This window comes from Heteronotia binoei, chromosome 10 (assembly GCF_032191835.1).
Source record: "Heteronotia binoei isolate CCM8104 ecotype False Entrance Well chromosome 10, APGP_CSIRO_Hbin_v1, whole genome shotgun sequence".
Lineage (NCBI taxonomy): Eukaryota > Metazoa > Chordata > Lepidosauria > Squamata > Gekkonidae > Heteronotia > Heteronotia binoei.
The window spans coordinates 70,138,301-70,165,419 of NC_083232.1; the positions used below are offsets into that span (position 1 = coordinate 70,138,301).

The following is a 27,119-nucleotide window of genomic DNA, read 5'->3' on the forward strand; positions in this document are numbered from 1 at the left end:
ATCTTTTACTGTCAGACTGTGCAGTAACATCCCAGTAACAAAGCCGTACTTGTACACGCAAGCAAGAACAACAGTTCTCTTAAATACAGACATATTGTGGGGACAGGATACAGGGTTCGTCTGAAACAAGCAGATTATAAACTCAGTGATACCCTCATCTAGAAGTTTCTATATGAGGTTTATCTGCTCTCTCCCAGCTTGTTTGGAACAGTCAAGAAATTTAACTTGCAGTTACATTCACTGCCACAGGAGGTGGTGGCATCTACAAGCATAGATGCTCCAAGAGGGGATTGGATAAACATGCAGCAGAGGTCCATCAGTGGGTATAATGGAAATCACTAACTGGGGCAAGTGATGTTCTATATTCTTGGTGTTGGGGGAGGGGGCTTCTTGTGTCTTGGCCCCACTAGTGAACCTCCTGATGGCACCTGGGTTTCTTGGCCACTGTGTGACAGTGTTGGGCGAGATGGGCCATTGGCCTGATCCAAGATGGCTTCTCTTATGTTCTTAGGTACCAAATTATGTACCACCTGTAAAGTCATGCAGTGCCCACTGTACTGCATGTGTGGTTCTCTCCCATCTTGCTGGTATAGGGTTTGGCACTGAAAAGCGGAAGCAGCAACTTACCACTAGGGCTCCCAGCTCTGGGTTGGGAAATACCTGGAGATTTGGGGAGGGGTGCAGCCTGAGGAGGGTGGGGTTGGAGAAGGAAAGGGGCTTCAAGGGGGTATGATGCCACAGAGCCCACCTTCCAAAGTGGCCATTTCCCCCCGCTGAACTGATTTCTGTCACCTGGAGATCAGTTGTAATCCCAGGAGATCTCCAGCCACCTCCTGGAGGCTGGCCACCCATCTGGCCAGCTCTACTGCTGCAGGTACCAGAGGGTGGAAACCTATGTTGCAGGTGACAGGAAATGTTTCCATTCCCAGAGAAAGACAAATAACCGGAGCAATGCCACCATGTATTTGAAAAGGAGGCTTAAGCAAGGTAGTTGACAGAACAGGACAAAGACTGAGATGCCTTCAAAAACCAAACCTTGATGATAAAAATATAAAGTGCTATACTCTTATAAATTAATTACACCAACAAGATTAAGGTTAAGATAGTCATTCAAGCACTCTCTTTGCCTGCTCTCAAGTTTGCCGCTGTTCAGAAGTCAGTCCTTCTCATGCTTCCCTTCTGCTTTATGGTACGGGCCACCACTCTGAGGGAGAACTTATTAAAAAGTGCATCTTCAGCTAAGTGTCTTCTTTGCTGGCTCTCCTGTGAAACAACTGGCAGGTTGCTTCAGCTCTGCCATGCCTGAGAAGACCCACTCCAGGCTGCCTCATTGCAACTGCGATGTCTTAAGCGTGGAACAGCTATTGAAGTCCAAGAAAAAAGGCCCTTCCTGTTGAGGGAGGAAGGTACTTGGAGTAATATTATAAATGCCAGCAGGTACCACCTCAATTTCCAGGTAACAAAATCCACACCTGGGGGGAGGACAAAGGGTAAGCTTTAATACAAGATCTTCCATAATACAAGTCAAAAAAACATACAGGATCAACTAGGACCATTCCTACCTGTAGTCACCGCTGTTCTTTTTCTGAAAGCCTGAAGGGCCTGGGTCTCCTACAGTAGAGAGTGCCACAACTTCAAAGCCCACGCTGTACTGCCTACAAAAAAAGAGCAGATGTTTTCACTACCTTTTGGTCACAAGAAGTTTTAGAAAAGTGTATTATGTTATTCACCTTATGGAGTTGTATGCATTGGGAGGGGCCATGGCTTAGTGGTAGAACATCTCTTTAGCAGGCAGAATGCCCAGGTTCTCCGGTTAAGGAATAGGTAACAGGCAATGAGAAAGACCTCTGCCTGAGAGCCTGGAGAGCTGCTGCCAGTCTGAGCAGATAATACTCACTTTGATGGACCAATTGTCTGATATAGTACAGGGCAGCTTTGTGCACATTCCGTGATTCTATGCATATGCTATGGGAGTACGAATTTTGCTGCTACTGAATATTGTCTTTTGTTTCTTCTGAAAAGTTCTTATTGTTAGGAATAAGGGCAATGGCTGGTTAACTCTTAGAAGCTACGGAAGGAGAGGGCTTTACTGTCCCACACTAGGCCATTCAGCACACACAAGTCCTTAAGGTAACACTAGGAACAAGCCCTTAGGTAACACAAGAGCAAGTCCCTTAAGTAACACTAGGAACAGCACAGCAAGTCCCCCACCAAGCTGCCTTAATATCTGAACAAGTTACACATTATATTGCGGCACTGACAAATCTCTGCCAACCTTGGTCCTCTTAGCTCAATCAGAAGCGGCCCAGTCTTGTCCAGCTGGAACTGGTATATAGGATTGTTCTTGAAGCTGTCTCTAAAATTCCCACATCCGCCAGCACTGTGACCTTTCCACTGCCCGTTCACCTATGGAACAGGAAGCCAGAGTTTTTTTAGAATGCACACTATGCTCTATTTTTGAAGTTCCTAGTTACTCTTTAACACACAACACTAGCATAAGTATCAAAGTCAAGCACATTAGATTTCAGGGCCAGTTCTTTATATGTCTATAGAGTGTGTGTTCTCTTGCAGAATGAGAGTGAATAGTAACATAAGGTGCATCCAGTACAGGATCCAGGCAGTTAAGCAGAATAGCTGTGTTAGTGTGTTGTAGCAAACAAAACACAAGTCCAGTGACATCTCTAAGACTAACAATATTTATTCCAGACTGAACTGTGTAGCCATGTTGGTACAGAACAAAGTTTAAGTCCAGTGGCAACTTTAAGACCAATAAAGCTAAATTCTGGGTATAAGCTTTAATGTGCATGCACACTTCATCAGATACCCAGAATTAAACTTTGTTGGTCTTAAAGGTGCCATTGGACCCAAACTTCATTCCAACATTTATTCCAGTCTGAGCTTTCATGAGACAGAGCTCACTTCTTCAAAGCCAATAGGTCATAATGTAGCTTAAGAAATTATCTCTGCCTCATGAATGCTCAGACTGGAATAAATGTTGTTGGTCTTATACGTGTCACTGGACTTTTGTTTTGTCCAGACTAAGCTGTCAAGTTCTTTTCAGGAACGTAATTCTATTAAGAACCTTTAACTGCTTTTATTTAGTCTACGTATCTGTACCCTGTGCTTTCAGTCCATTCTTGGGGTTGTTTTAAAAATAAAACACAATAAAATGGGAGCACCACAACATAAGCAGCAGAAATATCTTTACGGCACTAGCAAGTTCAGCAGCTTTGATATACAATAGAACAGTTTACTTAACATGGGGAGCATAAAATTTAACAGAAGGCAAATGATGGAAAAATAAAAATAAAGGGAAAACTCCACTGCAAGATGCTCAGACAAGACAGGTTTTTAACATGGTGCTTCCTGTGAGAAGAGCATTCTACCATTAGGGCACTAAAACCAAGCAGGCCTTCGTCTTTAAGGTACCCACAGTACTTCAGAAATCTGGGAAGGGGATACAGAGCAGAGATCCTAGGGGGAAACTGGCAGCCAGTACAGTTTTTAAAAAGAACGAGTAGGATATGTTTTCTTTAGCTAATGCCAATCAGAAACTTGCATATTAATTAGTGCTTCCAAACAGGCCTTCACGTATTCTTTGAAAGAGGGGCTGTCAAAGATGCCCTAGACCAGGGGTGTGGAACTGGAACCACATGTGGCTCTTTCACACATGTTGTGTGGCTCTCTAAGTCCCCACCACCCCACTGGCCAGCTTGAAGAAGGCATTTCTCTCTTTAAATCTCTTTAAACCAACCAAACCAGAGAATGCATTTAAAGTTGCTTTCTTTCCACATCTCCCCCCATCTATTTGCCATCCTTCCTTCATGTATTGCAGCTCTCAAATATCTGGTGTTTATTCTATGTAGCTCTTATGTTATGCAAGTTTGGCCACCTCTGCCCTTGGCTCTGGCTGCAGAAAGGTACCTATAGTGGGGAGAGGGCATTTTAAATATACTTTAAGGGCAACATGATTCCTGAGCCATCTGAATTGTTTCAATCACAACTGTCTGTAAAAACAACAATGCTCAGCTGGAGTATTCTCTTGCATGGAGCTCGCCGTCTTGCCTTTACAACCTGGATGGACCCAAACAATGCTGGCCATGTGAAGAAATGTTATGGACGCAAAAAAAAGTACTCTGAATCATCTGATTGATTGCAGGATGAATGGAGCTGAAATACCACCTCAGTAGTTATTTAAGACAGCTAGGATTAAGGTTGATGTTTAACAGAGATCCTTACAAACAGTGAGAAACTTGCACTGGATTGTATAGGTGTATCTGAAGATAAACTGCATTCACCAGGAAGATGATGACCATGTATTTAATTATTGCTTACCCTTCTGGATATGGTATATGGGGTTGGGATCTTTGAGAAGGTAAACTTGCACACTGAATACACCTGAAGAAATAATAATAATAAACAGCTTAGCACAGTAGTATATCATGAAATCAGTGAAAGGGTTAGTTGTTTGGTGTTATCAGTCAGTAGGAAAATAGAAATGGAGATGAAACTATATAATTTTGTTTGTTCTTTATTACAGAAAAATGCCTCCCACGTCTATGCAAATTTCTGCAAACAAACATTAACTTTTGCACACAAATATATATTTGCATAACTTATATAAGAAGCCCTAAAAATATCTTCTCAAATGTTTCAGGAGAAGAAGGGGACAGAAGTCCTGTCTTCTACCTAAGAAAGGGAATATCTGCTGATCTCAAGATCTCAGAGAAAGGACATTTCAGATAATTGTCCACCATGATTGGTCAACAATACTCAGGAAGGCACCAGTTCTGCCCACGGTGCCATCCCCTCTTGATCCTCCAGACAATGGGGCTTTTTATATTTTTTATGCTTATGACTTATCCAAGAGATGCATTTGATCTTGCCAAAAGAGAAAGCCAATCCTATGGACTGGATGTGCTGGTGCAGGTACAGAATGAAGTCTCTGTGCACTTAAAATTGATGTTGGAATAAGCAGCTTTCTCCCGTCTACATGCCATCTCTAATCTGGTCCCCAAGAAACACCCAAGAGAGCAATCAAATGGATTCTGGGATATAAGTCACAATTCCTCTAATATGCATCTCAAAGGCACTGTACACATGAAGCTGTCGCCTTACGCTGAATCAGACCACTAGTCAGTATTGCCTACGCAGACTGGCAACAGCTCTCCAGGGTCTCAGGCAACAGTATTGTCCACACAGACTAGCAACAGCTCTCCAGGATCTTTTACCTCTCCTCCCACCTGATCCTTTCAGTTGGAGATGCCGGAGACTGAACCTGGGCATTCTACATGCCAAGCACATTCTCTGCCACTGAGCCATGGCCCCTCCATGTTTAGAAGCGACTTTACATGTATGGAAGGAACTTTCTGTCCATGTCTTCATGCTACAGCAAGAGACACCCGCCCCCCCACAATGGACCAAGACATTTAACATCTTTTTGTTACAGTAGGTCTACTGGTGACATTGTACTAAGCTTCTCATGTCAACACATGAAACTAAACAACTCCATAAGGCAGCCTCTGTAAAAAAGCATGCAAATAACCACTTGCCTAGCTATCTCTGTCAAGCAAGAACAGCCCTCCCCAGTAAGTCCCCCCCCCAAGTCTTAAAGTGACTACCATGTAACCTTTTATTGCAAGGCCACCCATCAGTTCTTACCCGCAGGGTATAGTGAATGGTGTTCTGCTTCTCATACTGAGAAACCACCAAAGTTAACGTGTGTGTTCCAGGGGAGGTCAGCTTTATCTTAGTCAGGTAATGGGGACTGTTGATCCGGATCCCATCAATGAATGGTGGAGGATCAGCTGAAAGGGAAGAGATCGACAGATATGGGTTTGAAAAATTTATACAAGTGGAAGTTTGTTACTAGACTCTAACGGTACAGCAAAAGACAGAATCCCTCCCCCCCAATGAATTTCTACAAGGTGGATTCAATAGTTGGAAGCCTATCTAGTATGAGTGGAAACCAACCTTCCCACCTCTTTCCATCTACACATCCTGCTGTACCTACAGAAATCATGCTGGGGAGGGGGGGAGTAGACCCCTCCTTGGAACAGTGTTGGCTGTGAAGTGGGAAAGGGGACTTGGCAAAACTGCTTCCCCCTTTTTTCTGGTGGGAGGGTCTTCTACCAGCAGAAAACATGGTTAGGATTTATTGCAGTTTGAGGACAGAACCACAGAACCAATTTCTTAATGCCTTTCAAAGCTGTGAGATAAAAAAAAATAATACATGAAAGCAAAACATTTATCAGAAAAGGGTTTCATTCACTCCCTTCAGCAGTGAACTTTTAATATTTTGGACACTCTCATTAATACAAGGAGCATGTTGGGATGTTGACATACGAACCAGGATAGTAGACTTTTTTCCCATCTGTTTTGTACACAACCATGGTGATGAACTCCCGGTTGTGTGCAAAGTCATCCTGTAGAAAAGAGATTACAAAAGTAAGTTTATCCCAATAAACTTCATAAAAAGATTAGTCTTAGTTGCTATTCCTTTTTTAATGAGCATTGGATTTGGCTATTTTTAGCTATTTACAAAAAGGCCTACATTTTGATACAACTTAATGCTTCCTAAACAGTCAATGGGGTACTTCAGTCTCAAACTGGAATAGCTTTATTTTTAGAGAATAATCAGTCTGCAGAGGCAAAGAACATTACAGAGATTATTTTGTAGTCTTTGGAAGGTTGTAGCTGACTTATGGTTGTAGCTGACTGTAGGGTTTTCAAGGCAAGGGACAAACAGACATGGTTTGGCATTGCTTGCCTCTGCGTAACAACCCTGAACTTCCTTACTGGTCTCCCATTCAAATACAGACCAGGGCTGACTCTGCTTAGCTTCCAGGATCTGATGAGATTGGGTCAGCTCAGCCAAGGCATTCAGGCAGCTTACAGTCCTTACAGCAGGCAAGTATTTAATGTAGGCAAGTATTATTATCCCTGCAGTACTACAGTCCAAGCTCTCTGCTCATGACTTGAGTTTGATCCTGGCAGAAGCTGGGTTCAGGTAGCCGGCTTGAGGTTGACTCAGCCTTCCATCCTTCTGAGGTTGGTAGAATGAGTACCCAGCTTGCTGGGGGGGGGGAGTGTAGATGACTGTGGAAGGCAATGGCATACCACCCCATTAAAAAAAAAGTCTGCCATGAAAATGTCATGATGCAACATCACCCCAGAGTCAGAAACAACTGGTACTTACACAGGGACTACCTTTACCTTTCACTATTTTACTGGGGGAGGGGAGGGATGAGTCAAAAGATTTTCTAAAGCCACCTCGTGACATCATGGCAGAGGTGAGATTTGAACTGGCAGACCATTTTATCTATGACAGCTCAGAGAAATTGGCTGATTGCTAAAGGCAATGTGTCAGCTACTTGGTGGGAGGAATCCAGCACACTGCTCTGTGCAGAATAGAGAAAGATGCTTTCTGCTTTAAAACAATGATGCAAATGATAATGAAGAAACACTAGCACTTCAGGGTCCAACCTGCAGATTAATTCAGTGTTCCTCAGAAAAATAATGCATACCTTGTCAGTAATGTGTCTGCTCAGCAGAACCCACACTGCAGCACCACCTTGTGGGCACTGGACCTCCAGTTTATATTGTGGATTATTAGCGAGGCTGTAAGCATCTTTCACAGGGCCTTGCTTTGCATCCCAAGTACTACAGAGAGAGAGAGAGAGAGAGAGAGAGAAGGGAGAGGGGACAAGACACCTGTTTTACTCCTGTTTACAATCACAAGAATGTTGCAATACATTGAACAATTTTTCTATTGAGGACCCCTGTAACTCTGACAATAATGATGAAATATTTTTTGAGGAAAACACTATCCTGCGCATGAAAACAAAGTAATCAGGTGCAGAAAGAGATGCCTACAGCTTGTGAAGGTTCAAAAGGAGGGCATCATGGTGTGGTTTAGCTTATAGAATATTTACCGTATAATACTCATGCCATTTAAAAATGTGGGTCTCAAAATTCAGGTAATACATTTACCGCGTAAGCAATGAGTGAAAGGAGGTCTGAGTGGCTGCTAAGTCAGCTTACAAATGACTAAGAATTACTAATCAAATAAAGTTTCAGACAGGCTGAAAGCTCAAAATTTTGTAATTTTTTCTTTGGACAGACCTGTGAATACATGTTGATTCTTTAAAGAGACCTGGATTCCAGCTCAAATAAATAACATCATAATATTGGCAGAGATCTTCCCAGGAAATCCAGAAAATCCCTAAAAGAGAAAAAATACGGAGGCCAAAAGTCTGTTCAATTGATTTAACAAGCTGTTTAATATTTTACAAGCTATTTAATATTAGTTTCTTTGTCATCTTATAGGAAGAATGAACCCATGACAACAAAAGCTGCAAAAATTAGGGAAAGCTTATGCCCTAGAAGGTTCTATGTGTTAGGAGTCAAACACGCCTGTGAAGATGACTTTGTGTGAACATGTGGCATGGGGAAAAAAAACCCAGTAGCCACATGCTGATACAAATTCAATGCATTTAGATTGAGAAGAAAAGCACTGTATGAGTAAGACTGTATGACCTTGTTTGTATATCTGTTCCCAGAGACACATCTGTTCCCAGAGAAATTTGAAAGTTCAGTGGACTTCCTCTCAGGAAGGTATGCATAGAGTTGGAAGCCAAGTCAATATGTGGCCTGACTTCAAACTTGTCCACATGATACTACCTACTAGGCAAGTAGCATTTGATTGCTTCTCATTATCCTTTGTGTGTTATTTTGAACACTGAAGATATTGGGCTGCCATCCAAGACTCCCTTTTGTTAAGTGAAAACCTTCCTCCAACAGCAGGAAGACTCACACCAAGCAGAAAGACAGTTTCTGGCCCCTACCTAGAGAAACTAACTCAATAAAAATCCAATTATGTTTTCACAAATGAATAACATCTGCATTTACAGTTTTGTTTCCATGCTTAAACACTGATTTATAGTCTAATTTTATAGAAATTCCTGATTTTGCTCTGCAAAGATTTGAGCATGCAAACATTAACAATGAAAGTGACTGACTGACCTCACCTACACCACTCACAGCTCAGTTTATTTATTTTATTTATATTCCGCCCTCCCCGCCGAAGCAAGCTCAGGGCAGCTTACAACATAAAATCCCACACACAATTACGGTAAATTAAAAAGTATTAAAATTACACATTCAGTAATAAAAACAGATATTCAATTATTAAAACAGTTAAAACAGAACATTGAGTTGGTGCTATTCCGGTGGCGACGGAACAAGCATCAAGGTTTAAGTGATAACATTTCATCAACTTCAATATTTACAAATTTTCTTGTTGCCATTTGTGCGGTGTAAGCCATGCTCATGTGCAGGTTTCAAGCTTGCAAATAACTGGCATGCAAAGATTCAGCAAAGGACCTTGCTGCCTTATTTTCCCAAAATGGGATATACTCCTTTCTCTTAAAGCCAATTTCCGTGAAGGGGATTTAGATAAGATGGCGGTGGCAGAGGCCGGGGGTGGGGTCGGGGGAGAGTCATCTGATTGTTTATCTATCTGCTCCTGTACCATTGTCTATTTTCTGGGCTGTTCTGGGATCAAAGTTTAAATGTTTCTGGAGGTCAGGAGTCCAGTTTTTCAGATCATTTTCACTGTATCTTCCTTTCCAACGCAGGTGGCTCCAGGGATTTTTCAACTGGAGAAGACGTTGCCCCTAGAGAAGCAAAAAACATAGGGTAGTTGCCTGGATTATTTTATCAGCGGATTTCTTTCCAAGGATTCAGGGAACCAAATTCTGGGTTGGATCCTGCCCACTTTTCCATGAATCACACCTGCTGCATTGTCTTTTGGATGTTTCACTGCTGATGGTACTGATTTATTCTACATAATATGCCTTAAAGCCCAGTGAACAAGGTGGACAATAAATGATGAAAATAAACAAACAAAAATTTCCTTCCCTGTTACAAGCCTCATACCAGCATTGCCCGGGAGCAGGGTCAAAGGGGGACTTCTCTTTCCCTTTTCACCAGCAGAAGAGCTGACTAAATCCAACCCACCACAAACATTTTAGAGTATCTGGATAATTCTCATTTGACAAAGGTGTTTCAAAGTCAAAACCCCCACCAAGATTTTCAGTACAATCACAAGAACCATAGAATTTTTTTTTTAATTCTATCTTGAAAAAACAAGGACTTACAAAGGATCTAGAAGAAAAAACAAGTCTTCCACAGAATACCTTGTATTCTCTAATATCCAAAACCGCGTAGGCATGGGTTGGCACTAAGCCCCATTTTTCTCCTTCTTCTTCCGTCATCACTCCTGTAGCTGTAGTAATAAGTACATCCCCTTTGTGGAACCTGGTCACAGAAACACAATTTTTTTTCCAGAGTTAGTCACCAGTTAGAGAACAACCTGTACCAAAGTCAGGACAGATGGGAGGATTAACAAATTGATGGCACACTTAGTGAATTCTGGGACTGGAGAAGAAGAAAGACCAGCAATCATAAAGAACTACATTCAAGGACTGTAATGAGTACAACTAACTATTACTGACCCATCACTGTGTCATAATATTTCCAGGGCTTTGGAATATGTTTTAATCCAACCCTAAAATCCAAACAAAAGTCAAAATAGTCCAAAAGCACTTTCAAGGCTCTCTTAAAAAAACAAAACTGCTGTAAAAAAGCAGGTCTAATAAAAATCAAGCTATTCCATTTCCAATAAGTTGCCTAGAACACGTCTTAAACAAGCTGTAAGGTACCTCTGGTACAGCATTCTGAATGAATTGTCTTTGTTAAAAGCCTGATTGTCAGAGTGCATAGCAATCCTTTCAGGTATCCAACCAGTCAACGCATGAAGATCAATGTTCTGAAACAAACAGATTTCATCAGCAAAACTCTGCCCCCCCCCACTATATTCATAGCTTCATTAAAGCACACTACATTAAAGATGTCAATTTTTGCAAGCAGAAATTTTAATAATAATGGCTTCAGTTCTCACAATTCCAGACTTCACTTCTTGTAAGAACAGGTATGAATGAGGAATTCTATTTTATACTTCCTGATTTTGAGCTCAAAATCTAGAAAGCAAAACTCCAAAATGCAACACATTCTAAATATTTCAATATTAAGGCTTGATCAAGGCATCTCATCTTTCAGGAATGCACTTCCAGTGTTAGTTAATCCAACAGAGATTTGCCATGTTGGCTAAAACATGTACTCCATGAAGCACAAACAATATAGAAATCATCTTCAAGAATACCTTTTTTACTTGTCTCAAACAATCCATTTTCTACTTCAACAAACTGTGTTATTCACCAAGAAATCCAGCCTGCACAGACATCACTCCTTTCCAAGAATAAACTGGTACTCACAGAATTTGATCCTGGAAAATCATAACCTCCCATGACCTTCATGTAAGCCTTTTCTATCAGCGATACCCAGAGTTCATTTTTATTATTTGAGTAAGAGCAAAGAAGTTCTCCGCTGTGATCTACTGGTAAGAAGTCATCAATGATCACCTAGACAAAAACGGGGATGGATGAGGAGAAACACACACACACACACTCAGAGAACACACATTTACAATAGAAACAAACGGGAGGCAGCAGCTCTAACTTTGCATCAAGGCTTTTGGTAGACTATGAAGAAGGTTCTTGGGACCAACCTTGGGACAAACTTGGTTGGCCTCCCCTGCTGTACCATCATCAGCGCCGAAAAATTATGCTATTAATATAGCATTGCTATTTCATCATTATTCGGACTGTTGTTACTGACGGGGGCCAGTGGGTTATGTAACATCACAATACATGGTATGTAAAGTGCTGATTAGTTTCTGAGCTTAATGCTGTAACTGATTTTATTATGATTTTAGCTGCTTTGTTTGTTTGTTTTATTATCATATATTTGATGTACTCCGCTCTGAGCTCCCATGGGGGAATGGGCAGAATATAAATAAAATAACAACAATAACAACAATAATAATTATTATTTCATGTTTGCTATAATCAGGGCTTTTTTTGTACCAAGAACTCCTTTGCATATTAGGCTACACACCCCTGAGGTAGCCAATCCTCCAAGCGTTTACAGGGCTCATATTACAGGGTCTACTGTAAGCTCCAGGAGGATTGGCTGCATCAGGACTGTGTGGCCTAATATGCAAAGGAGTTCCTGCTACAAAAAGAAAGCCCTGGCCATAATGTAAGCCAGACTTGCACTACAATGCAGTAACTCTTAGAACAAACATTAAAGTCCTTTACCTTCCGAGGAACGCCATTGATATGCAGTTTGACTGTGTACTTTCCACATGGATTATATTCTGGTTCTCCTTTTTTATTCTGAGGGTAAATTATGCTATTTTGAAGAAAAGTGAGGGGGAAAGGTCAGTGCTGTCAACTGAAGAGCTCAGGCAAAGAGTGGGGCTGGGAGGGGTTTAAGGTTAACGTGGCTTGGTGAGGGAAGGGGGCACTTGGTGGAGGAGCAGCGGCCAAATTAAATAAGTCATACATTAAGAACATCTCCCAGAAAATGCGGTATTAAAATTTAAAGCAAAATAGTTTTCAGTGGTTAGAATTTAAACTAACATTTGTACATAACAATTTAGCTTTAAGACCTTGTGGTTCAAGGGTCCACAAAAGAAGGGAGAGAAGAGGACTGCCCTTCTTCCAAGCCAGTACACTCCACGTTTTGGTTAAATTTAAGAACGCTCATTCAATAGTGAAGTATTTAGCTCAACCACTGCATCCTGACAAATGCAAACTTCTAGATGCATGCAGCGAAAGACCCAATTATGAAGTCATGTACATTATCAGGAGAGGGAAGAAAAGAGAGGGCTGCCTGCATGGGATCCATCTCTCGCCGTCTGCTAGGATGGAATGCACGAAAGTTACAAAAGAAATGCAAACTTGTGAGGAATTATGACAACCAGAAGAAAGGAAGGCTCAAAGAAGGGTGGAGGTTCGAAACTGGGGGAGGGGCACAATTAAAGGGGTGTGTGTGTGAGAGAGAAGTCATACAAGCCTATATAGAGAGAAATGGCTTTCTGTGGTGGCAAGCCAACAGATGCAAAAGCTTGGAGGATGGAGTTGGGTCAGGCAGACCAAAGAGAAAACAGGGTGATGGGGCTGAATTTCACATTCTGATTAGAAACTACAGGCCAAAGTTCTGGCTGCAGATTGCTAGAGCTAGTTAAAGCCCTTACCCTCTCTAGTTGTATGTTACTTCCAACACAAGATGGTTTACAAGAAAGTCTGCATGACCTTTGACCAAACGCAGCTTACCTGGTAATTAATTTTTTGTTATATCGTCTTTCATATGCTGCACTGATGGCAAGTGAGGCCACAAAGGAACAATCGGATACAATTGTCTGAGAACAAAAGAGAGTTACAAGGATATGCTGCTTTCTAATCACCCAGTGCAAAAACAAACAGAAAAGAAAGCATACCATATTTTTGTCTCTAAAAATAATATTATTTTTAAAAATAATAAACTTCACAAAATGTTTGGCTACAAGTTTTCCCTGCAGGAAACATATTTCCCCAAGTGCTGCAGGACCCAATTTGAGTTCAATGAACAGGTTTAAATCTGCCTGCAGTTTCTCAGAAATTAAGAAAACACAGAAAGGGGGGAGGGGGGGGACAGCAGCCAGATTAAGAAATATATTAATTGAAAAGCCCCTCAACTATTTCAGAGATATCAGACCCAAAAGACCCATACTTGTTTGATGCTGAAACTTGAAACAGTATAGATCATTGTGGGATTATTAGATATTTCATCTGGCCGCACCCATCGAGAGAACATTGCCTTTTGCTTTGGGGATAATGGCAGTTTTCCACATTTATCTCTGAAATTAAAACAAAAACATTAAAAAAAATCAAATATTTGTGAAATACACTCACATACACAGAATAAAATCATTTTAGCAAAGGGCAAACAAAAACAGATAATCCCTTAAAGGTAAGATTTTTGGTATACCTATCCAGTTCCTGAGCCCAGCTAATCCTCATTCTACACATTTTGACTTCCTCAGGATTCTTCTGGCTTCCAACCACCCATGCCAAGTTCTCAAGGCGTCAGTTGTTCTTGCCTAGACTCAAGCTACAGCTTGTTTTGATCCTGTGGGAAACTAATACACCCTCCTTATTACTGTGTTGAATAACAGAAGACACACATATGAACTGTTCTGAATTCATATTTTGTTGCCAAGCACTATTTAAGTTAGATATACTACTTTAAATGTTCTTTGCTCTAAAGCATTCGTAAGTTGCTTACAGCAGCCCACATGCCTTCAGGAACTTTTGTGAGGAGCCTGCAACATACTACAGCTGTGTGGTGTCAAAAAAGAAACTCAGAACACTGCAGACACTTCAACTAGCATGCACACAATATGCTCCAGAGAAGGGTTTTCTCACACTAGCTGCTTAAATGCCAAACTGCTGCAATAAATAACTTTTAAAATTAAACACATTTATCCTCTCCCTTTCCTCTTGGCCCAAGGTGGTCATGGGATCACAGGAACATGCCTCATCTTAGAACCTATACCAGGTCTTACAGAGAAGGGACTGACTTCACAGAATCCTGCACTGGGGTTCCTCCTAACTGAACATATGAAAAGCCTCTTTGAACGACCCAATTATTTACTGCTATATAATGAAATTAATTTGAATGGTCCATACAATTAACTGACAAATCAAACTGTTCATTACTTCACCATAATGACAGTGAATCTCATAAAGAAGGCCAAGCTGTAACTGAGTGCAAATGGCATGAGTATAAGTAACTCAAATAACATCTCCTCAACATGCCTGAACACAAGAGAACTTAAAAAAATTAAATACATCGTAAAAGGAACCTGCCACAGCAAGATAACAGAAAAAGACTGATCATCAGAGGAAGTCTGTTACAGTAAATACAGACAAGCTACAAAGGGACATAAAGTATAGGGAAGTGTTCTAAGGTACTTTTTATTTTGAATACTGATACCCCCCCTTCCAAAACAAAGGCATAGTTGAGCACATATGCTGACAAACAGATGAAGTATAAGCAAAAAACCAGCTAGGGAGGCAGTGGGGCCCTTGGATGACCAAGGGGTGAAGAGATTGCTAAAAGCTGACAGGGAAATGGCAGAGAAGCTGAATGAAGGACAAATTAAAAACTGACAAATCATCAGGCCCAGACAGCATACACCCAAGAGTTCTGAAAGAACTAAAATGTGAACTTGTGGCTCTCCTGACAAAAATATGCAGTCTCTCACTAAAATCTGCCTCCATTCCTGAAGACTGGAAAGTAGCTAATGTCACTTCCATATTTTAAAAAGATCCAGGAAATTACAGGCTGTTCAGTCTAACACTGATACTGGGTAAGTTGGTGGAATCGTTATCAAAGACAAAACTTGTAAGCACACTGATGAACAAAAGCTACTTGAGGAAGAATCAGCATGGATTCTGTAAGGAAAGATCTTGTCTCACTAACTTTTTAGAGCTATTAAAGGAGGTGAACAAACTTGTGGCAAAGGGTGGCCCAGTAGATGTTTACCCAGACTTCCAGAAAGCTTCTGATAAAATTCCTCAACAAAGGCTCTTAAGTAAACTCAGCAGTCATGGGATAAGAGGACAAGTCCTCTTGTGGATTAAAAACTGGTTAATTAACAGGAAACAGAGAGTGAATATAAATACGTAGTTTTCACAGTGTAAGAACTTACAGACACTTACGAGAAAGGGACTGGAAAAGCAAAGCGTTCTCTCAGGTCAACACTCATGAAAGGAACATACGCAATGCCATTTATCTTTGATGTCTTCCTGTGTACCACAATAAAAAAAAGATACTATATGTCAGAAACGCAACATTCTTCTTGTCCCCCACTAAACCTCCCTGCCCAGTGTTTTCAGCCCTCCCCTAGGGCATCTCAAGAGGAACAAAATCTAACACAGTAGACCATCTTTTCTCCAAATCAGTACATTTCCTCTTTCAGTATTGCACAAGAAGTTCTGTTTACATAGTTAACTATACTAGATTTTTAAAACCAACAGTCTATCTTTCAGGCTGCAAAGAAAAATCAGAAATATGACAGAACAGCTGACACAATAGATTATTTGTTGATTGCCCAGGAATTCTGAAGATTTCATACAGACAACCTTCCATTGGCAACAGAAGCATAAACGTTGCTTATCTGCAGAGGGAAACCCAGATCTCTTTGCTCAGGAGAGTGACGTTGCTGCTTCTAAAGTGCAGTTCACTGCACTCAAACTTCAACAGGTTGTTGCTGGGGTAAATGAAGTTTTCCCTCTAGAGAAACAAACTCAATCACTGCATGCAATGCAGCTGTATGAACGTAAAGGGCACGTAAGAAAACTCACTTAAGTCCGTATCTTCTTTTTTAAAAAATTAAAAATTGAATCAAAAAGTCTTAGCTTGCAGAAGTCTGCAACAGTTTGAAGGTGGAAGTCCACATCTAGAAATGTGAGATATGTGTACACAGCCACCTTTAGTCACTAGAGGGGATCCAGAGCCTGCCAGCCCCTAATACAGCTTTTCTTTGGCTCTGTCCAAGACGGTCCCTAAAGGCCAGATTCCATTTTTAAAATCTAGATAACTCATGATGACATATAAAATACTACTAGCCACCTGCATGACCATTACATAAGGAGGAAAATGTGGCTGAAGCACGCATTGCCCATTCCTTAAATTCAGAGGTGCCTGAGCTGGCTTTAAGAGCCTTATAAGACATGCTGCTGCTCAGTAAGTCATGTGGTTAGGTTAGCTTCCAATTCTTTCAGCTAGGTCTCCTACACAAGCGCAACACAAGTAACAAACCCCAGGGATGCATCTCCCTTTCTCACCTGAGCACCTCAATCTCCTCTGTGGTGTATCGCTGCCCTTGAGGTTCGCTGGCATGCACAGCCCGCACTGTGTGTGGCTTATCATTCAAAGAAAAGTCAGGGCCCAAAGGGAAGAAAGTCCTCATAGGCTGGTTTGGTTTCACGGCAGCTGGCTTGTCTTTCTGAGATGGGGTTGAAGCTTTCAGTTCCTCAGCTCTGAAATAAAGGGCTCATGTTTTACCTCATAGGAAAAATGACTGTGTTAAAGTCTGTCCTTTGTTTATTTGTTCATGGTGCCCAATAGTGGCAACAACTATTTTGTTCCATCCCAAAAACCGTCCCAAGTAAAAATGTGCCACCTAGAATCTAACCAAAACCAAACTTTCACCACTATGCCAAGATTCTAAAAGCATATGTTGAAAAGTGCTGTCACTGGAGCCCTGGAGGGTTTTCAAGGCAAGAGACACTCAGAGGTGGTTTACCATTGCCTCCCTCTGTCACAACCCTGGTATTCCTTGGGGATCTCCTACTAAAATATTAGCCAGGGCTGACCCTGTTTAGCTTCAAAATCTGATGAGATTGGGCTAATCTGGGCTATCCAGATCAGGGTCTCTAAAAGCACGACACAGATAAAAATTACATTCTCCACACTCTCATGACTACTTCCTTACCTCTGTGCTAAAAATCATACAAACCCTTGTAACACCACCAATGCGATGCACCTAAACACGGGAAGGAATCCCACATATAGTGGCTCTCAAAGTTACACATTTGACCACAATGTCCTATGTAACTCTCATCTAACTTTTTTTTTTTGTAAAAAGAGAAGAATCAGCATTTGTAAATTATTACTGCAAAATCATTAGGAAGCAATTCCAAACTGATATGTATGAGCCTGAATATGGTGACTGCTGCTGCAGGCTGATGTCCAAATGTTTAGGATGTCACTAGCAAATTTAGGTGAGTTAGGTTTAAAAAAATCTGACTGGGGTCACACAGTTTCAGTGAGTTTTCAAAAATGCCCCAGCATGTTCCCTGCAAAAATGCAGCAGCATGTTGCACTTTAAAAATACCATAAATCCTGGTTAATGTACATTATTTATAACCAATGTTCCCTCTAAACTGCAGAGTCTTGTGAGCAAAAATTCTTTTTTGTGAGCTACTGGCATTAAAGTTGAGAGCTATTGCATACATTGTTGTGCTCTGGAGCCATTTTTCCTGAGCTAAGACAAAAATGTGTGAGCAGGAGGCTAAAAATCTGTGAGCTAACTCATGCCAACTCAGCTCAGAGAGAACACTGTTTATAACCCCCAACGATAATTTTTGTGACATTCTCTGCAGATACCTGAACATACATCCTAGCAAAGTCTTCATATACCAGCTTATTGGCAGGTACAACTTTTTTTTTACTACATTTAGCTCCATAATCACTCAGTCACCATATGCACTGAGGGAATGCTGAAGCTCTCCTTCCTGCCTTTCATACAGGGCATCCCTAAAGCAGTTTGGCGCAGGACTTATGAAGGTGCTTGAGTCAGTTTTGCCTTAGGCTTTTAGTTTGACTGGCATGCAATAAACGTGATGGTTTTTACAATCATTCTGAGGATTACAAAATTAGTAGAAAACTGGATTGCTGAAAATTGGGGTAAAGTGCAGTGATGGTGTGTAACAAGCTCTCAGCTATTTAATTGCCAGAATTTCCTGTGCCCTTACTAGCTGAAAACTCCTGCACCCACCCCACCCTCCCCGGCTAAAAGATGAATGATTGGAGACATGCTTATGACTTAATGTGCATGGTTAGGGATTGCAATCTTTACTCAATACACTCCATGCAATTTCAAGAAACATACCTGTCCAGTGCCTGCCGGGCCAGCTGCTTCAGTTTTGTTTGGAGAACTGAATCTGAAGTCTCATTAGCCTTTAATGTTAAATAACAAAAAGAGCACAAAGCCTAACTGTAAATCTAACACTGTAGACTTAAATGCCCCAAGGTCAGCTATTACTAAAATTCAGCTCCTTCCAACTATAACACACACTCTCTCATAACTAACTGTTTGTGGCCAATAAACACTAGTAAGTCTTTCCTATTGTTATTTTATGTTTTTCATATACATACACTAGATAAAATGAGCTTTCCCCGATACATCTAAAAAAACATCACGATGGATAACAGCAACTACGAAGTCAAAGCCTCTGGTTCAAATCTCAGCTCAATTCTGAGTTCACCAGATAGCTACAGTCAAGCTGTTCAGTGTAATCCTAATGAGTTATACCTTTCAAATCCCACAGAAGGTTTAAAAAGGATGCACCAATCATCTCTCTTAATTTTGGTCCTCCATTATACAACCTGGGAGTTCCAGTGGATTACTGAAAATTTACTCAAAGGCTTGGGCTGAACAAATGTACAGGGCTGGGCACAGTGCACCCACATTTGCCAGAAGCAGCAGAAGAGAAGGGACTGAATCCACTGCCCAGGTGGCTCTAAGGTTTCTCTCCAACCCCCCCACCCCCCTCAGTACTGCTGCCAGAGAAAGGGCAGCCCGTGGGGGTATGCCCCAAGTAGCTGGGAGATGGTCCACAGCCACAAAATGACCTGGCTGCTTTAATAAGCTGTGAGCTGCAGCATGGGCTGCTGGGAGCCATCGGAACAAGCAGGAAGCTGGCCAAGGAGGCAACTCAGCTAGAGCTACGGCCCTTGCTCCTAGAGCTATTGCAAGGTTTTTAGCCAGGCCTGCCTTTGGGGTAGCCATTGAAAAGTAGACCTTAACAGGACCAAGGTCTTGTTCTTCCACAGGTAATGAAAAGGCCTGGGAAGAAAGGGAGACAGGGACAAGAAACCCCAGAAGCCCCATCTGATGAGTTCTGACATTAACAAGTGTAGCCCTTTTAAATAATAATGAAAGTTACTGAACCCCTCCCACTGCTCCACCTCCCAAATAACCCATTTCTATGTTTTCAGCTTTCTTTAAAGGGCTACACACACCCCTCTCTAGCTGTTGGATCAGGAAGCATAAATGTACTTGCTCAGTTCTCTATCTGCCCGGGGATCTGCCTGCATAAACCTGCTTCAACACTTGTAGAGTCCTGACTTGTGCTACAGAGAATGAGTATGACGGCATCTCTTCCTAATATTTATATGAAGCTTCCCTACACCCCAATATCAATAACGTGCCATAACAACAATATTCCAATATCTATACACAGCATATTATTTTAGAAGCCAATGAACAAAGCAGAATGGGAGGTTAACTTCATTAGAAAGTGGAAATTGGTTTTGGTTCATTGGAAGGAAACACCGCTCCCCCTATATCAAACAAAGGGAAGAAGAAAAAAGAATTGCACTTGGTGGAGTTACATCATGATGGTGAGCTCTTCCGCTGATTAGTTTTGGTCACTGGCCTTTGTACAAAAAAAGTGGTACCTGTAATGGTTTCTACATAACAGCACCCAATTTTTCAATTTGTCACAGCAGAAACTCTTGAGAATTTGCTACAAAAACAACACTACTGCTATACGCATTGCACAAACATTTGCACTGTAATGAGGTGAGTTGTTGCAAGTGCACATTACAGTGCAAATATGGTTGCACCTCTGCAGAACTTTAATGCTTATTAACAGTTCACCCATTTTTTTGCTATGACTGTAAAATGAAGTGACATCCAGTTGGTCCAAACATCTTTCCAAGATTATCTAGATGGGGAAACCCCTACAGCCATTCTCCATCATCTTCCAGCATTACAGGATGCCAAGGAGTTTGCAGTCAAGGCAAACAGTAGAATTACAGCTGTATGGCAGGGGCAAGGGTATCCAGATTAACTGTTGTTGGGCACAAGAGAGAGAGCCATCAAGCACAAAACATTCCTGCTGAGACACTGTAATCTCAGTGATCAGGACCAGCAACTGCAGAAGCTGGGAAGAAGTCTGAATTAATTCCTCTAATAAGCCCTGCTGGAGTAAGTGGCAGAGAATTGGAAAATGCATTCTCATGGGAAGACCCCACAATGTTATAAAATGCTCTGGAGAGTACTTTAATATGGTTCCTCTCCAACATAAACGGGGCAAGTAGGCAGTTTCTGCAGTACACTGAAGCCTTCTGAAAAGAAAAAGGATAAAATTTTAAGGAATTTCCAAGAAATACAGGTACTACTTTTTAAGCCAGTATCAAAGAGTGTGCATCCACATCATGTTTTCTCACTAGAAACAGAAATGTCAGCTGACCTGGCATAGCAGTATGCCAATAAAGATCTGAAACAGTTACCTCTCACTCTTACAAAAGAGGAGCGACTGCCTGTACATTCATTTTTTGCTATACCCTGCCAAGCATGGCTTGTTCAAGTGTTGACTACAGAACCAAAAAACTTGATGTGTGCACACACCCCGCGTATCAGTCATCTGCATAAATGGAAGAATTTCTTACCATAACGTAATTCCACCAAGTTAAGTGGTAGCTTAACATACTGTTTTCAAACAGAGTTCCACTGCTTCCGTGTACAGCTCTACCGCTTCCTCCCTGTTGCCTTTTTCATCTTCATCAAATGCCTGGGTGACCAGGAAATGGGCACGTTCCAAGTCCAACTGCTGCTTTGACTTCAAAGGGTCAGTTTTCTGTGACGGAACTAGATTAAGGGGGAGAAAATTAGCTTGCCTTTCTGAAAGACTGACCAGGTTTTTTAAAATGCAGGAATTCACAAATAAGGTTACATGTTGCATTACTACTGGTGGCTATCAAAATAGTCTTTCACAAGCAATCACAGCCTGAGATTTGAAATAAACTTCTGTACATTTTAAACTTTGATGAGAACCTAATTCCAGAAGGATAAGCATGTTAATCTATTGCAGCAAAATAAAATAGGAGGCCAGTGGCATTCTAAAGACCAACTGAATTTATTCCAGCAAAAACTTTCAGATGCATCTGTAACTGTCATAAGAACATCAGAGTAGCCCTGCTGGATCAGACCCGTGGTCCATCTAGTCCAGCTTCCTGTCTCACACAATGGCCAACCAGTTTCTTTAGAGGGCCAACAAGACATATTGGTTGAGACCTTCCCTTGATGTGGCCTCCTGGTGTTGGTACTCACTGCTCCACTGCATCTGAATGTAGTTTCCTTTAGCCACCATGGCTAACAGTCATATGTACTTAAAATCACAAGCAAAAGGAGCAGGGAGATGTTTCAAACAGAGTTTGTTTAAGCAGTAAGGAGAGGCATACTCCTACCTGCTGAAAATTTGCAGAATAATATTAACATACAGCCACACTAACCAAGCAAGATACAGTGAAACATGATAAGCAGAACTAATTAACAATTGTAAAGAGTGAGTCATGCTGAGCTACTAACACCTATGGCGAGTGAAGAAACCCAAATTGTTGTTTGAGCCTGGGGGGGAGTGTTCAATCTCTCAAACACCCTGCATTCAGCACTTTCATCATGGATTTCTCCTCTGAAAGCTTTTTGTGGGTTTTTGTTTTGTTCTGGTAGAACAGTATGTCCTAGAAGATTAAAATATTCCTCTGCTGGTTTCTGAGTACTGTGATTTTAATACTGCCTTTGTGTTCATTTATTCTTTTGCATAGAGTCTGCCATGTTTAACATACGCAAACAACAGCAGGGCATTGCTGACCCATGAAGGTACATATTACATTGGAAGATAAGCAAGTAGCGATGGTGCTAATTCCTCTAATACTACTGCCCAATGGGGTCAAAGTTGGCATCTTGACTTGTTGCAAAGGCCTATGTCCCTGTTGGATGGACCACTACCATTAGTGAGAAGTCGCTTTAGATTGGGGAGCTGTTTGTAAGTGAGGAAGGGCTGCCACTTAAGGCTAGTGAAAGAAAAAATACCATCACCCAGGATGAGGTGCAAATCACTGGTCTGTTGCTATCTCACCTTTAGACCTTTCTTGTAGCTGCTTATATCTGGGTAGCACTCTGGCTTTGTCAGTGTGTTTCCTTATTACATTAGGCAGTTTCATTGTCACCCCTTATGGTACTGGACTTCTACTTATTTACAAAGAATACAAGATATTAACAATTGTGTTTTGGGAAAGTTGTGAGTAAACCAGAAAAGCTGGCATAACTTTATTTTGAAAACACAATGCAAGAAGTAACATGTACAGCATAAATTGATTCAATCTTGTTTGTCAAAGCCTGTCAAAACACAACAGTTATTTATTTACTTTAAAGGCAATTTCACACATTACAAGATTCCTACACTTTCACGTGAGATAGAGCATACCACCAGTGTTCCCTCTAAGCTGAGTTAGTGTGAGGTAGTTCACAGTTTTTTAGCCTCCAGCTCACACATTTTTGTCTTAGCTCAGGAAGGATGGCCCCAGAGGAAACTAATTTATGCAGCAGCCAAATCGCTCACTCAAAACTTTAATGCCAGTAGCTCATGAAGCAGAATTTTTGCTCATGAGACTCCCCAGCTAAGAGGGAATATTACATACCACTCGCATGCAGATTTCGTGCATGGCGATTGAAAGATGGGTTTTCTCATTGTGTGAGCTTTTCAGTTCTCTGGTGAAGAATGAGGGCTTTGAGTTGCACAGACAAAGGATACAGAGCATGCTTGGAAGATTTCCTAATTAAAATGGAAGGCTTTGTACTCACCTGCCGAGTACAGGGCTTGAACCCTGTCCATATATTCACTTATCTTTCCTGGAATATTTTCCAAGGTTGATCCTGCCATTGCAGCATAAATCAAAGCTTGTGCAGCTTCCTGAGGAGAGAAAAAATACATTTTTAAAAAACTGTCACTTTACACATACATAGCAAAACAACATGAGCCTTGAAAACATCCAAATTATGACAGCCACTTTCTTCTCACTTCAGTTTACTTGTGCCAACATATGACAATCTTGGAGAGACACCGCTTGAAGGGTTTTTTTGGGGGGGAGGAGAAATACCCCAGTGACTGAGCACTGAGCGGAGCAAGCAGAAGGCCCCAGAGACAATGTCATCACCTCCAGTGAGAGGTACCAAGGCTGGGTTCGCAGAGAACAATTAGCACATCAAAAGAGACAACACTGGGGAACTTCAATGAATATTCAATGTATTTTGGCCCTAGCTGATGGGACTACTCATATACAGCTATTCCGAGTAGCCAGGCCTCATAAGCAAAACTGTCCTGGCTTTTTTATATTGATTAGAAAGCAAGTAGTTCACTAACAACTGAAAAGAGAAAAACCTAAGCATAAGAAAAATGAAGGAAGAGCACTAGTTATGTGATGACAGTGCATAAAGTAGAGTCATGCAAGACTTTTAGAATTACAACCACACCCTCGGTATCTAGTCAACTGAAGGTTTAACCACATTTTGAAATACTCCTGGCAAGTTGCAATGTAAAACTAACCAAAGCAAGTAATGTTTTTGAACCTATGGTTATGGGTGCCCTACAGAGAGTTAAAGCTGCAGTACTGCAGTCCTAAGCTCTGCTCACAACCTGAGTTCGATCCCCAGCAGAAGCTGGTTTTTCAGGTAGCCAGCTCAAGGTCGGTAAAAAGAGTACCTAGCTTGCTGGGGGGAAAGTGTTGATGACTGGGGAAGACAATGGCAAACCACCCCCTAAAACGTCTGCCGTGAAAACGTTGTGAACGTCACCCCAGAGCCGAAAATGACTGGTGCTTGCACAGGGGACTACTTTTACCTTTTTTTTTTAACAGAGTTTAGAAGAGTTCCTGATTTGACTAGCCTCTAGCTTGAGTTCTAGCAAATACCAGTTATTAAACAGAGAAGTATGAATGCCCTGAAATAACTTTGTGCCTAATATATTCACTTCTTCATGACTAATTTATATCTCAACACATAATCTTCCAGATTTCATTATTCAAAACAACAAACTCCAGCAGCTAAAAGAGGCCACATATCTTTTGTTCCTCCCTCCTTCTTAACCGTCTAGCCTTTTTAACGCTAAAAGGATTGTTGAAACTGGCCTTCAGCTCATATTCTGCCATTAACAGGTAACACACAATTTGGATCTCTGGACAAATCAGTTGGACTCATTCTTTTCTAGGAAGACAACAAATGGCCACCATCCGGCCTCCCTACAAAATCCAACATAAACAGAGTTTATTCTGCTCCTTGAGGATACCCAGAGTCAACAAGCTTCCAAGGAAAGGGCATTCATTAACTGAGAAGTAGCCATTGAGAATGCATGCTAACGATCTGAGGGAAACACACAGATGATGTACTTTGTAATGCGTCTGGTCTTGACAAAATTTTTGGATCTCAATGAGACTTAAAGAAAGATGTGATCTTGCTTATGTAAGGCTTACGTGATTTGACATTCTCAAAACCAATACCTTGAGTTTTGGCCACAAGTCTAAACAGAAGGCAGGGCAGACTTCAGTTATTTTCTTTCACTTTCACATATTCACACACTGGGCAGACAGTTTTAAACAAGGTACAATAGAAAAATGGAGAAGCAGAGAGATCAGGATCTTGGCTGAAGGCTCCCCACATTTTACAAATTCAAGAATTCTTCATACAGGATCTATGCAAAATGTTTAATCTACATGAAGAGATTAGGTGCTGCCTTTGTGGTCCGTTACCCCTTCACACACAGTGTGGTCCTGTAAAAAATTCTTACACTTGGGTACAAACACATTTCCACACAACCAGGAGAGAGCCTGCAGGGGTCTGCACAAACTAAGACTTCTAGGTTAGCCCGGTGCCTAGTCAATAAAGAGGAAACAAAGAGTAATTTGGCCATAGAACATTGCACCGTTCTGAATGAAACTGCCAACCACTTCAACATACGGATTTGCCAACTCACTGCTCTAAAACAGAAAGTCCTTTTATCAGCTGGGTGGACAGGAGGATGGAAATAAAAACAGATTAATGGAGCAACTCTTCCTCAGTAGTAGCCTCTTAGTCATTTTTTTTCTTCAGCTCACACGCTGAACAGAAATGTAGGAAATCAGGGGAAAGCACCATAGAGGCATCTCTCTTTGCGATACTGGAATAAATCTGACACTCAGAACATTTGGAATTTCAAGTTTGCCTTACAAACTACATCCTCTTATCTAGAAGCTGTGACATTTACCAAGGCAGGTAAGGAAATGCACCCTACATATGCTCAGAAGTACCCTCCGTTTAAAATCACAAGAACGAGGCCTGATATTGAAAGCAAGACAATATTAAGCACAAACATATCTAAAATAAAGATTCTAGAGTCAAGTCTTCGTCTTGACCTTTCATTGTACTCTACAGATAACTGGAGTGGGTTTAGATTTAGAGTGGGTTTACTCCTCTCCCCACAAGTAACAACACTAACGCTCGGCTTAATTCCCAAAAGGTTATTCCAAAAGAATTTCCAGAAGACATGTAGGCTTGAGCTCTGGTGAGCCACCAGGGCAGGAGATCTCTGAACTTGACAGGCTGTGCCCCAAACACTAAGGCAAAAATAAAGCAAGACTCCTGCGGCACCTGAAAGATTCCATCTGAGCGAGATGCTGTTGCCCACTACAGGGGTGTCAAACATGCAGTTCAGGGGCCGAATCAGGCCCCTGGAGGGCTCCTATTGGGCCCTGAGCAACCAGCTGTCATCTGTTTCCCTCTCCCTATATCTTGCTTCCTTCTGCATAACAGCTTGTTTTACAAGGCTTGCTCAATTGCACAGGAGCTACAGAACAAAACCTCTATTTTCTCCATTGGCTGAGGCTTCTCCCCTTCCTGGGGAAGGAAGGAAAGAAAGAGCCAGGGCTTCCTTTGCCCAGTTCCCTGGATCCCATGGGAGAAATACAAAGAAAGCGCCTTTAAGACCAATGAGTGCTAACGTTTTAAGCCTGCTTTAAGTTTTTAAAAATATATATATTTGTCTGCATTCTTTATAAAATTTATATCTCTTCTACCTAATCTTAAATAGGAACACACACGGCCCCGCCCGACATGGCTCGGCCCAGCAAGATCTGTTCAGGCCCTCACAACAAATGAGTTCGACACCCCTGCACTACCATAACAGGATTATAACCGGTGTGCCAGCCACCCTTTCAACCAACATTGTAGGGAATTTCCAAAATCCCAATACAACGGCGGCAACGACTATATCTACAAGGGAGCCAGCACTGCAGGAGAGGGCTTATTATGATCCGCTGCCGGGTCCCGCTGACACACCGCGTGCCGAGGGAGCTCCTGGGGAGCAGCAGGACACGGCTCTGATCCAGACCTTGTAATAAAAGACCGCTTCCTCGTAGCGCCCCGCCTGGTCTCGGCGAACCGCCAGCTGAGCGAACTTCACCGCATCCTGCTCCAGGGTGGTGGAGTCCATGGCCACAGCGAAGCCCAGTCCCGGCTCCTTCCTCTTCCTCACCGCCCGGCCGCGCTCCTCCGAGAGGGACTT

At 41.7% G+C, this 27,119-nt stretch overlaps 1 protein-coding gene across 2 annotated transcripts; it reads right to left on the reverse strand.

Moving 5' to 3' along the window:
- Positions 1-1,043: 1,043 nt before the first annotated feature.
- On the reverse strand, positions 1,044-27,119 carry CAPN7 (calpain 7). 2 transcript variants are annotated; one of them, XM_060248867.1, is made up of 21 exons: positions 26,946-27,119; positions 23,390-23,498; positions 21,237-21,394; positions 18,629-18,696; positions 16,800-16,994; positions 15,672-15,758; positions 13,678-13,804; positions 13,242-13,327; positions 12,222-12,315; positions 11,337-11,483; positions 10,725-10,831; positions 10,200-10,320; positions 9,533-9,677; positions 8,125-8,224; positions 7,527-7,662; positions 6,350-6,425; positions 5,662-5,807; positions 4,336-4,398; positions 2,276-2,406; positions 1,563-1,655; positions 1,044-1,472 (listed from the first exon to the last, which is right to left on the reverse strand). In XM_060248867.1, exons 1-21 carry the CDS (start codon positions 27,045-27,047, stop codon positions 1,328-1,330), a joined length of 2,436 nt encoding a protein of 811 aa, XP_060104850.1. In that variant the 5' UTR covers positions 27,048-27,119; the 3' UTR covers positions 1,044-1,327. The 2 variants fall into 2 exon arrangements, with proteins under 2 accessions (XP_060104850.1, XP_060104851.1); XM_060248868.1 differs by lacking the exons at positions 23,390-23,498; positions 26,946-27,119 and having other exon boundaries at positions 21,196-21,348.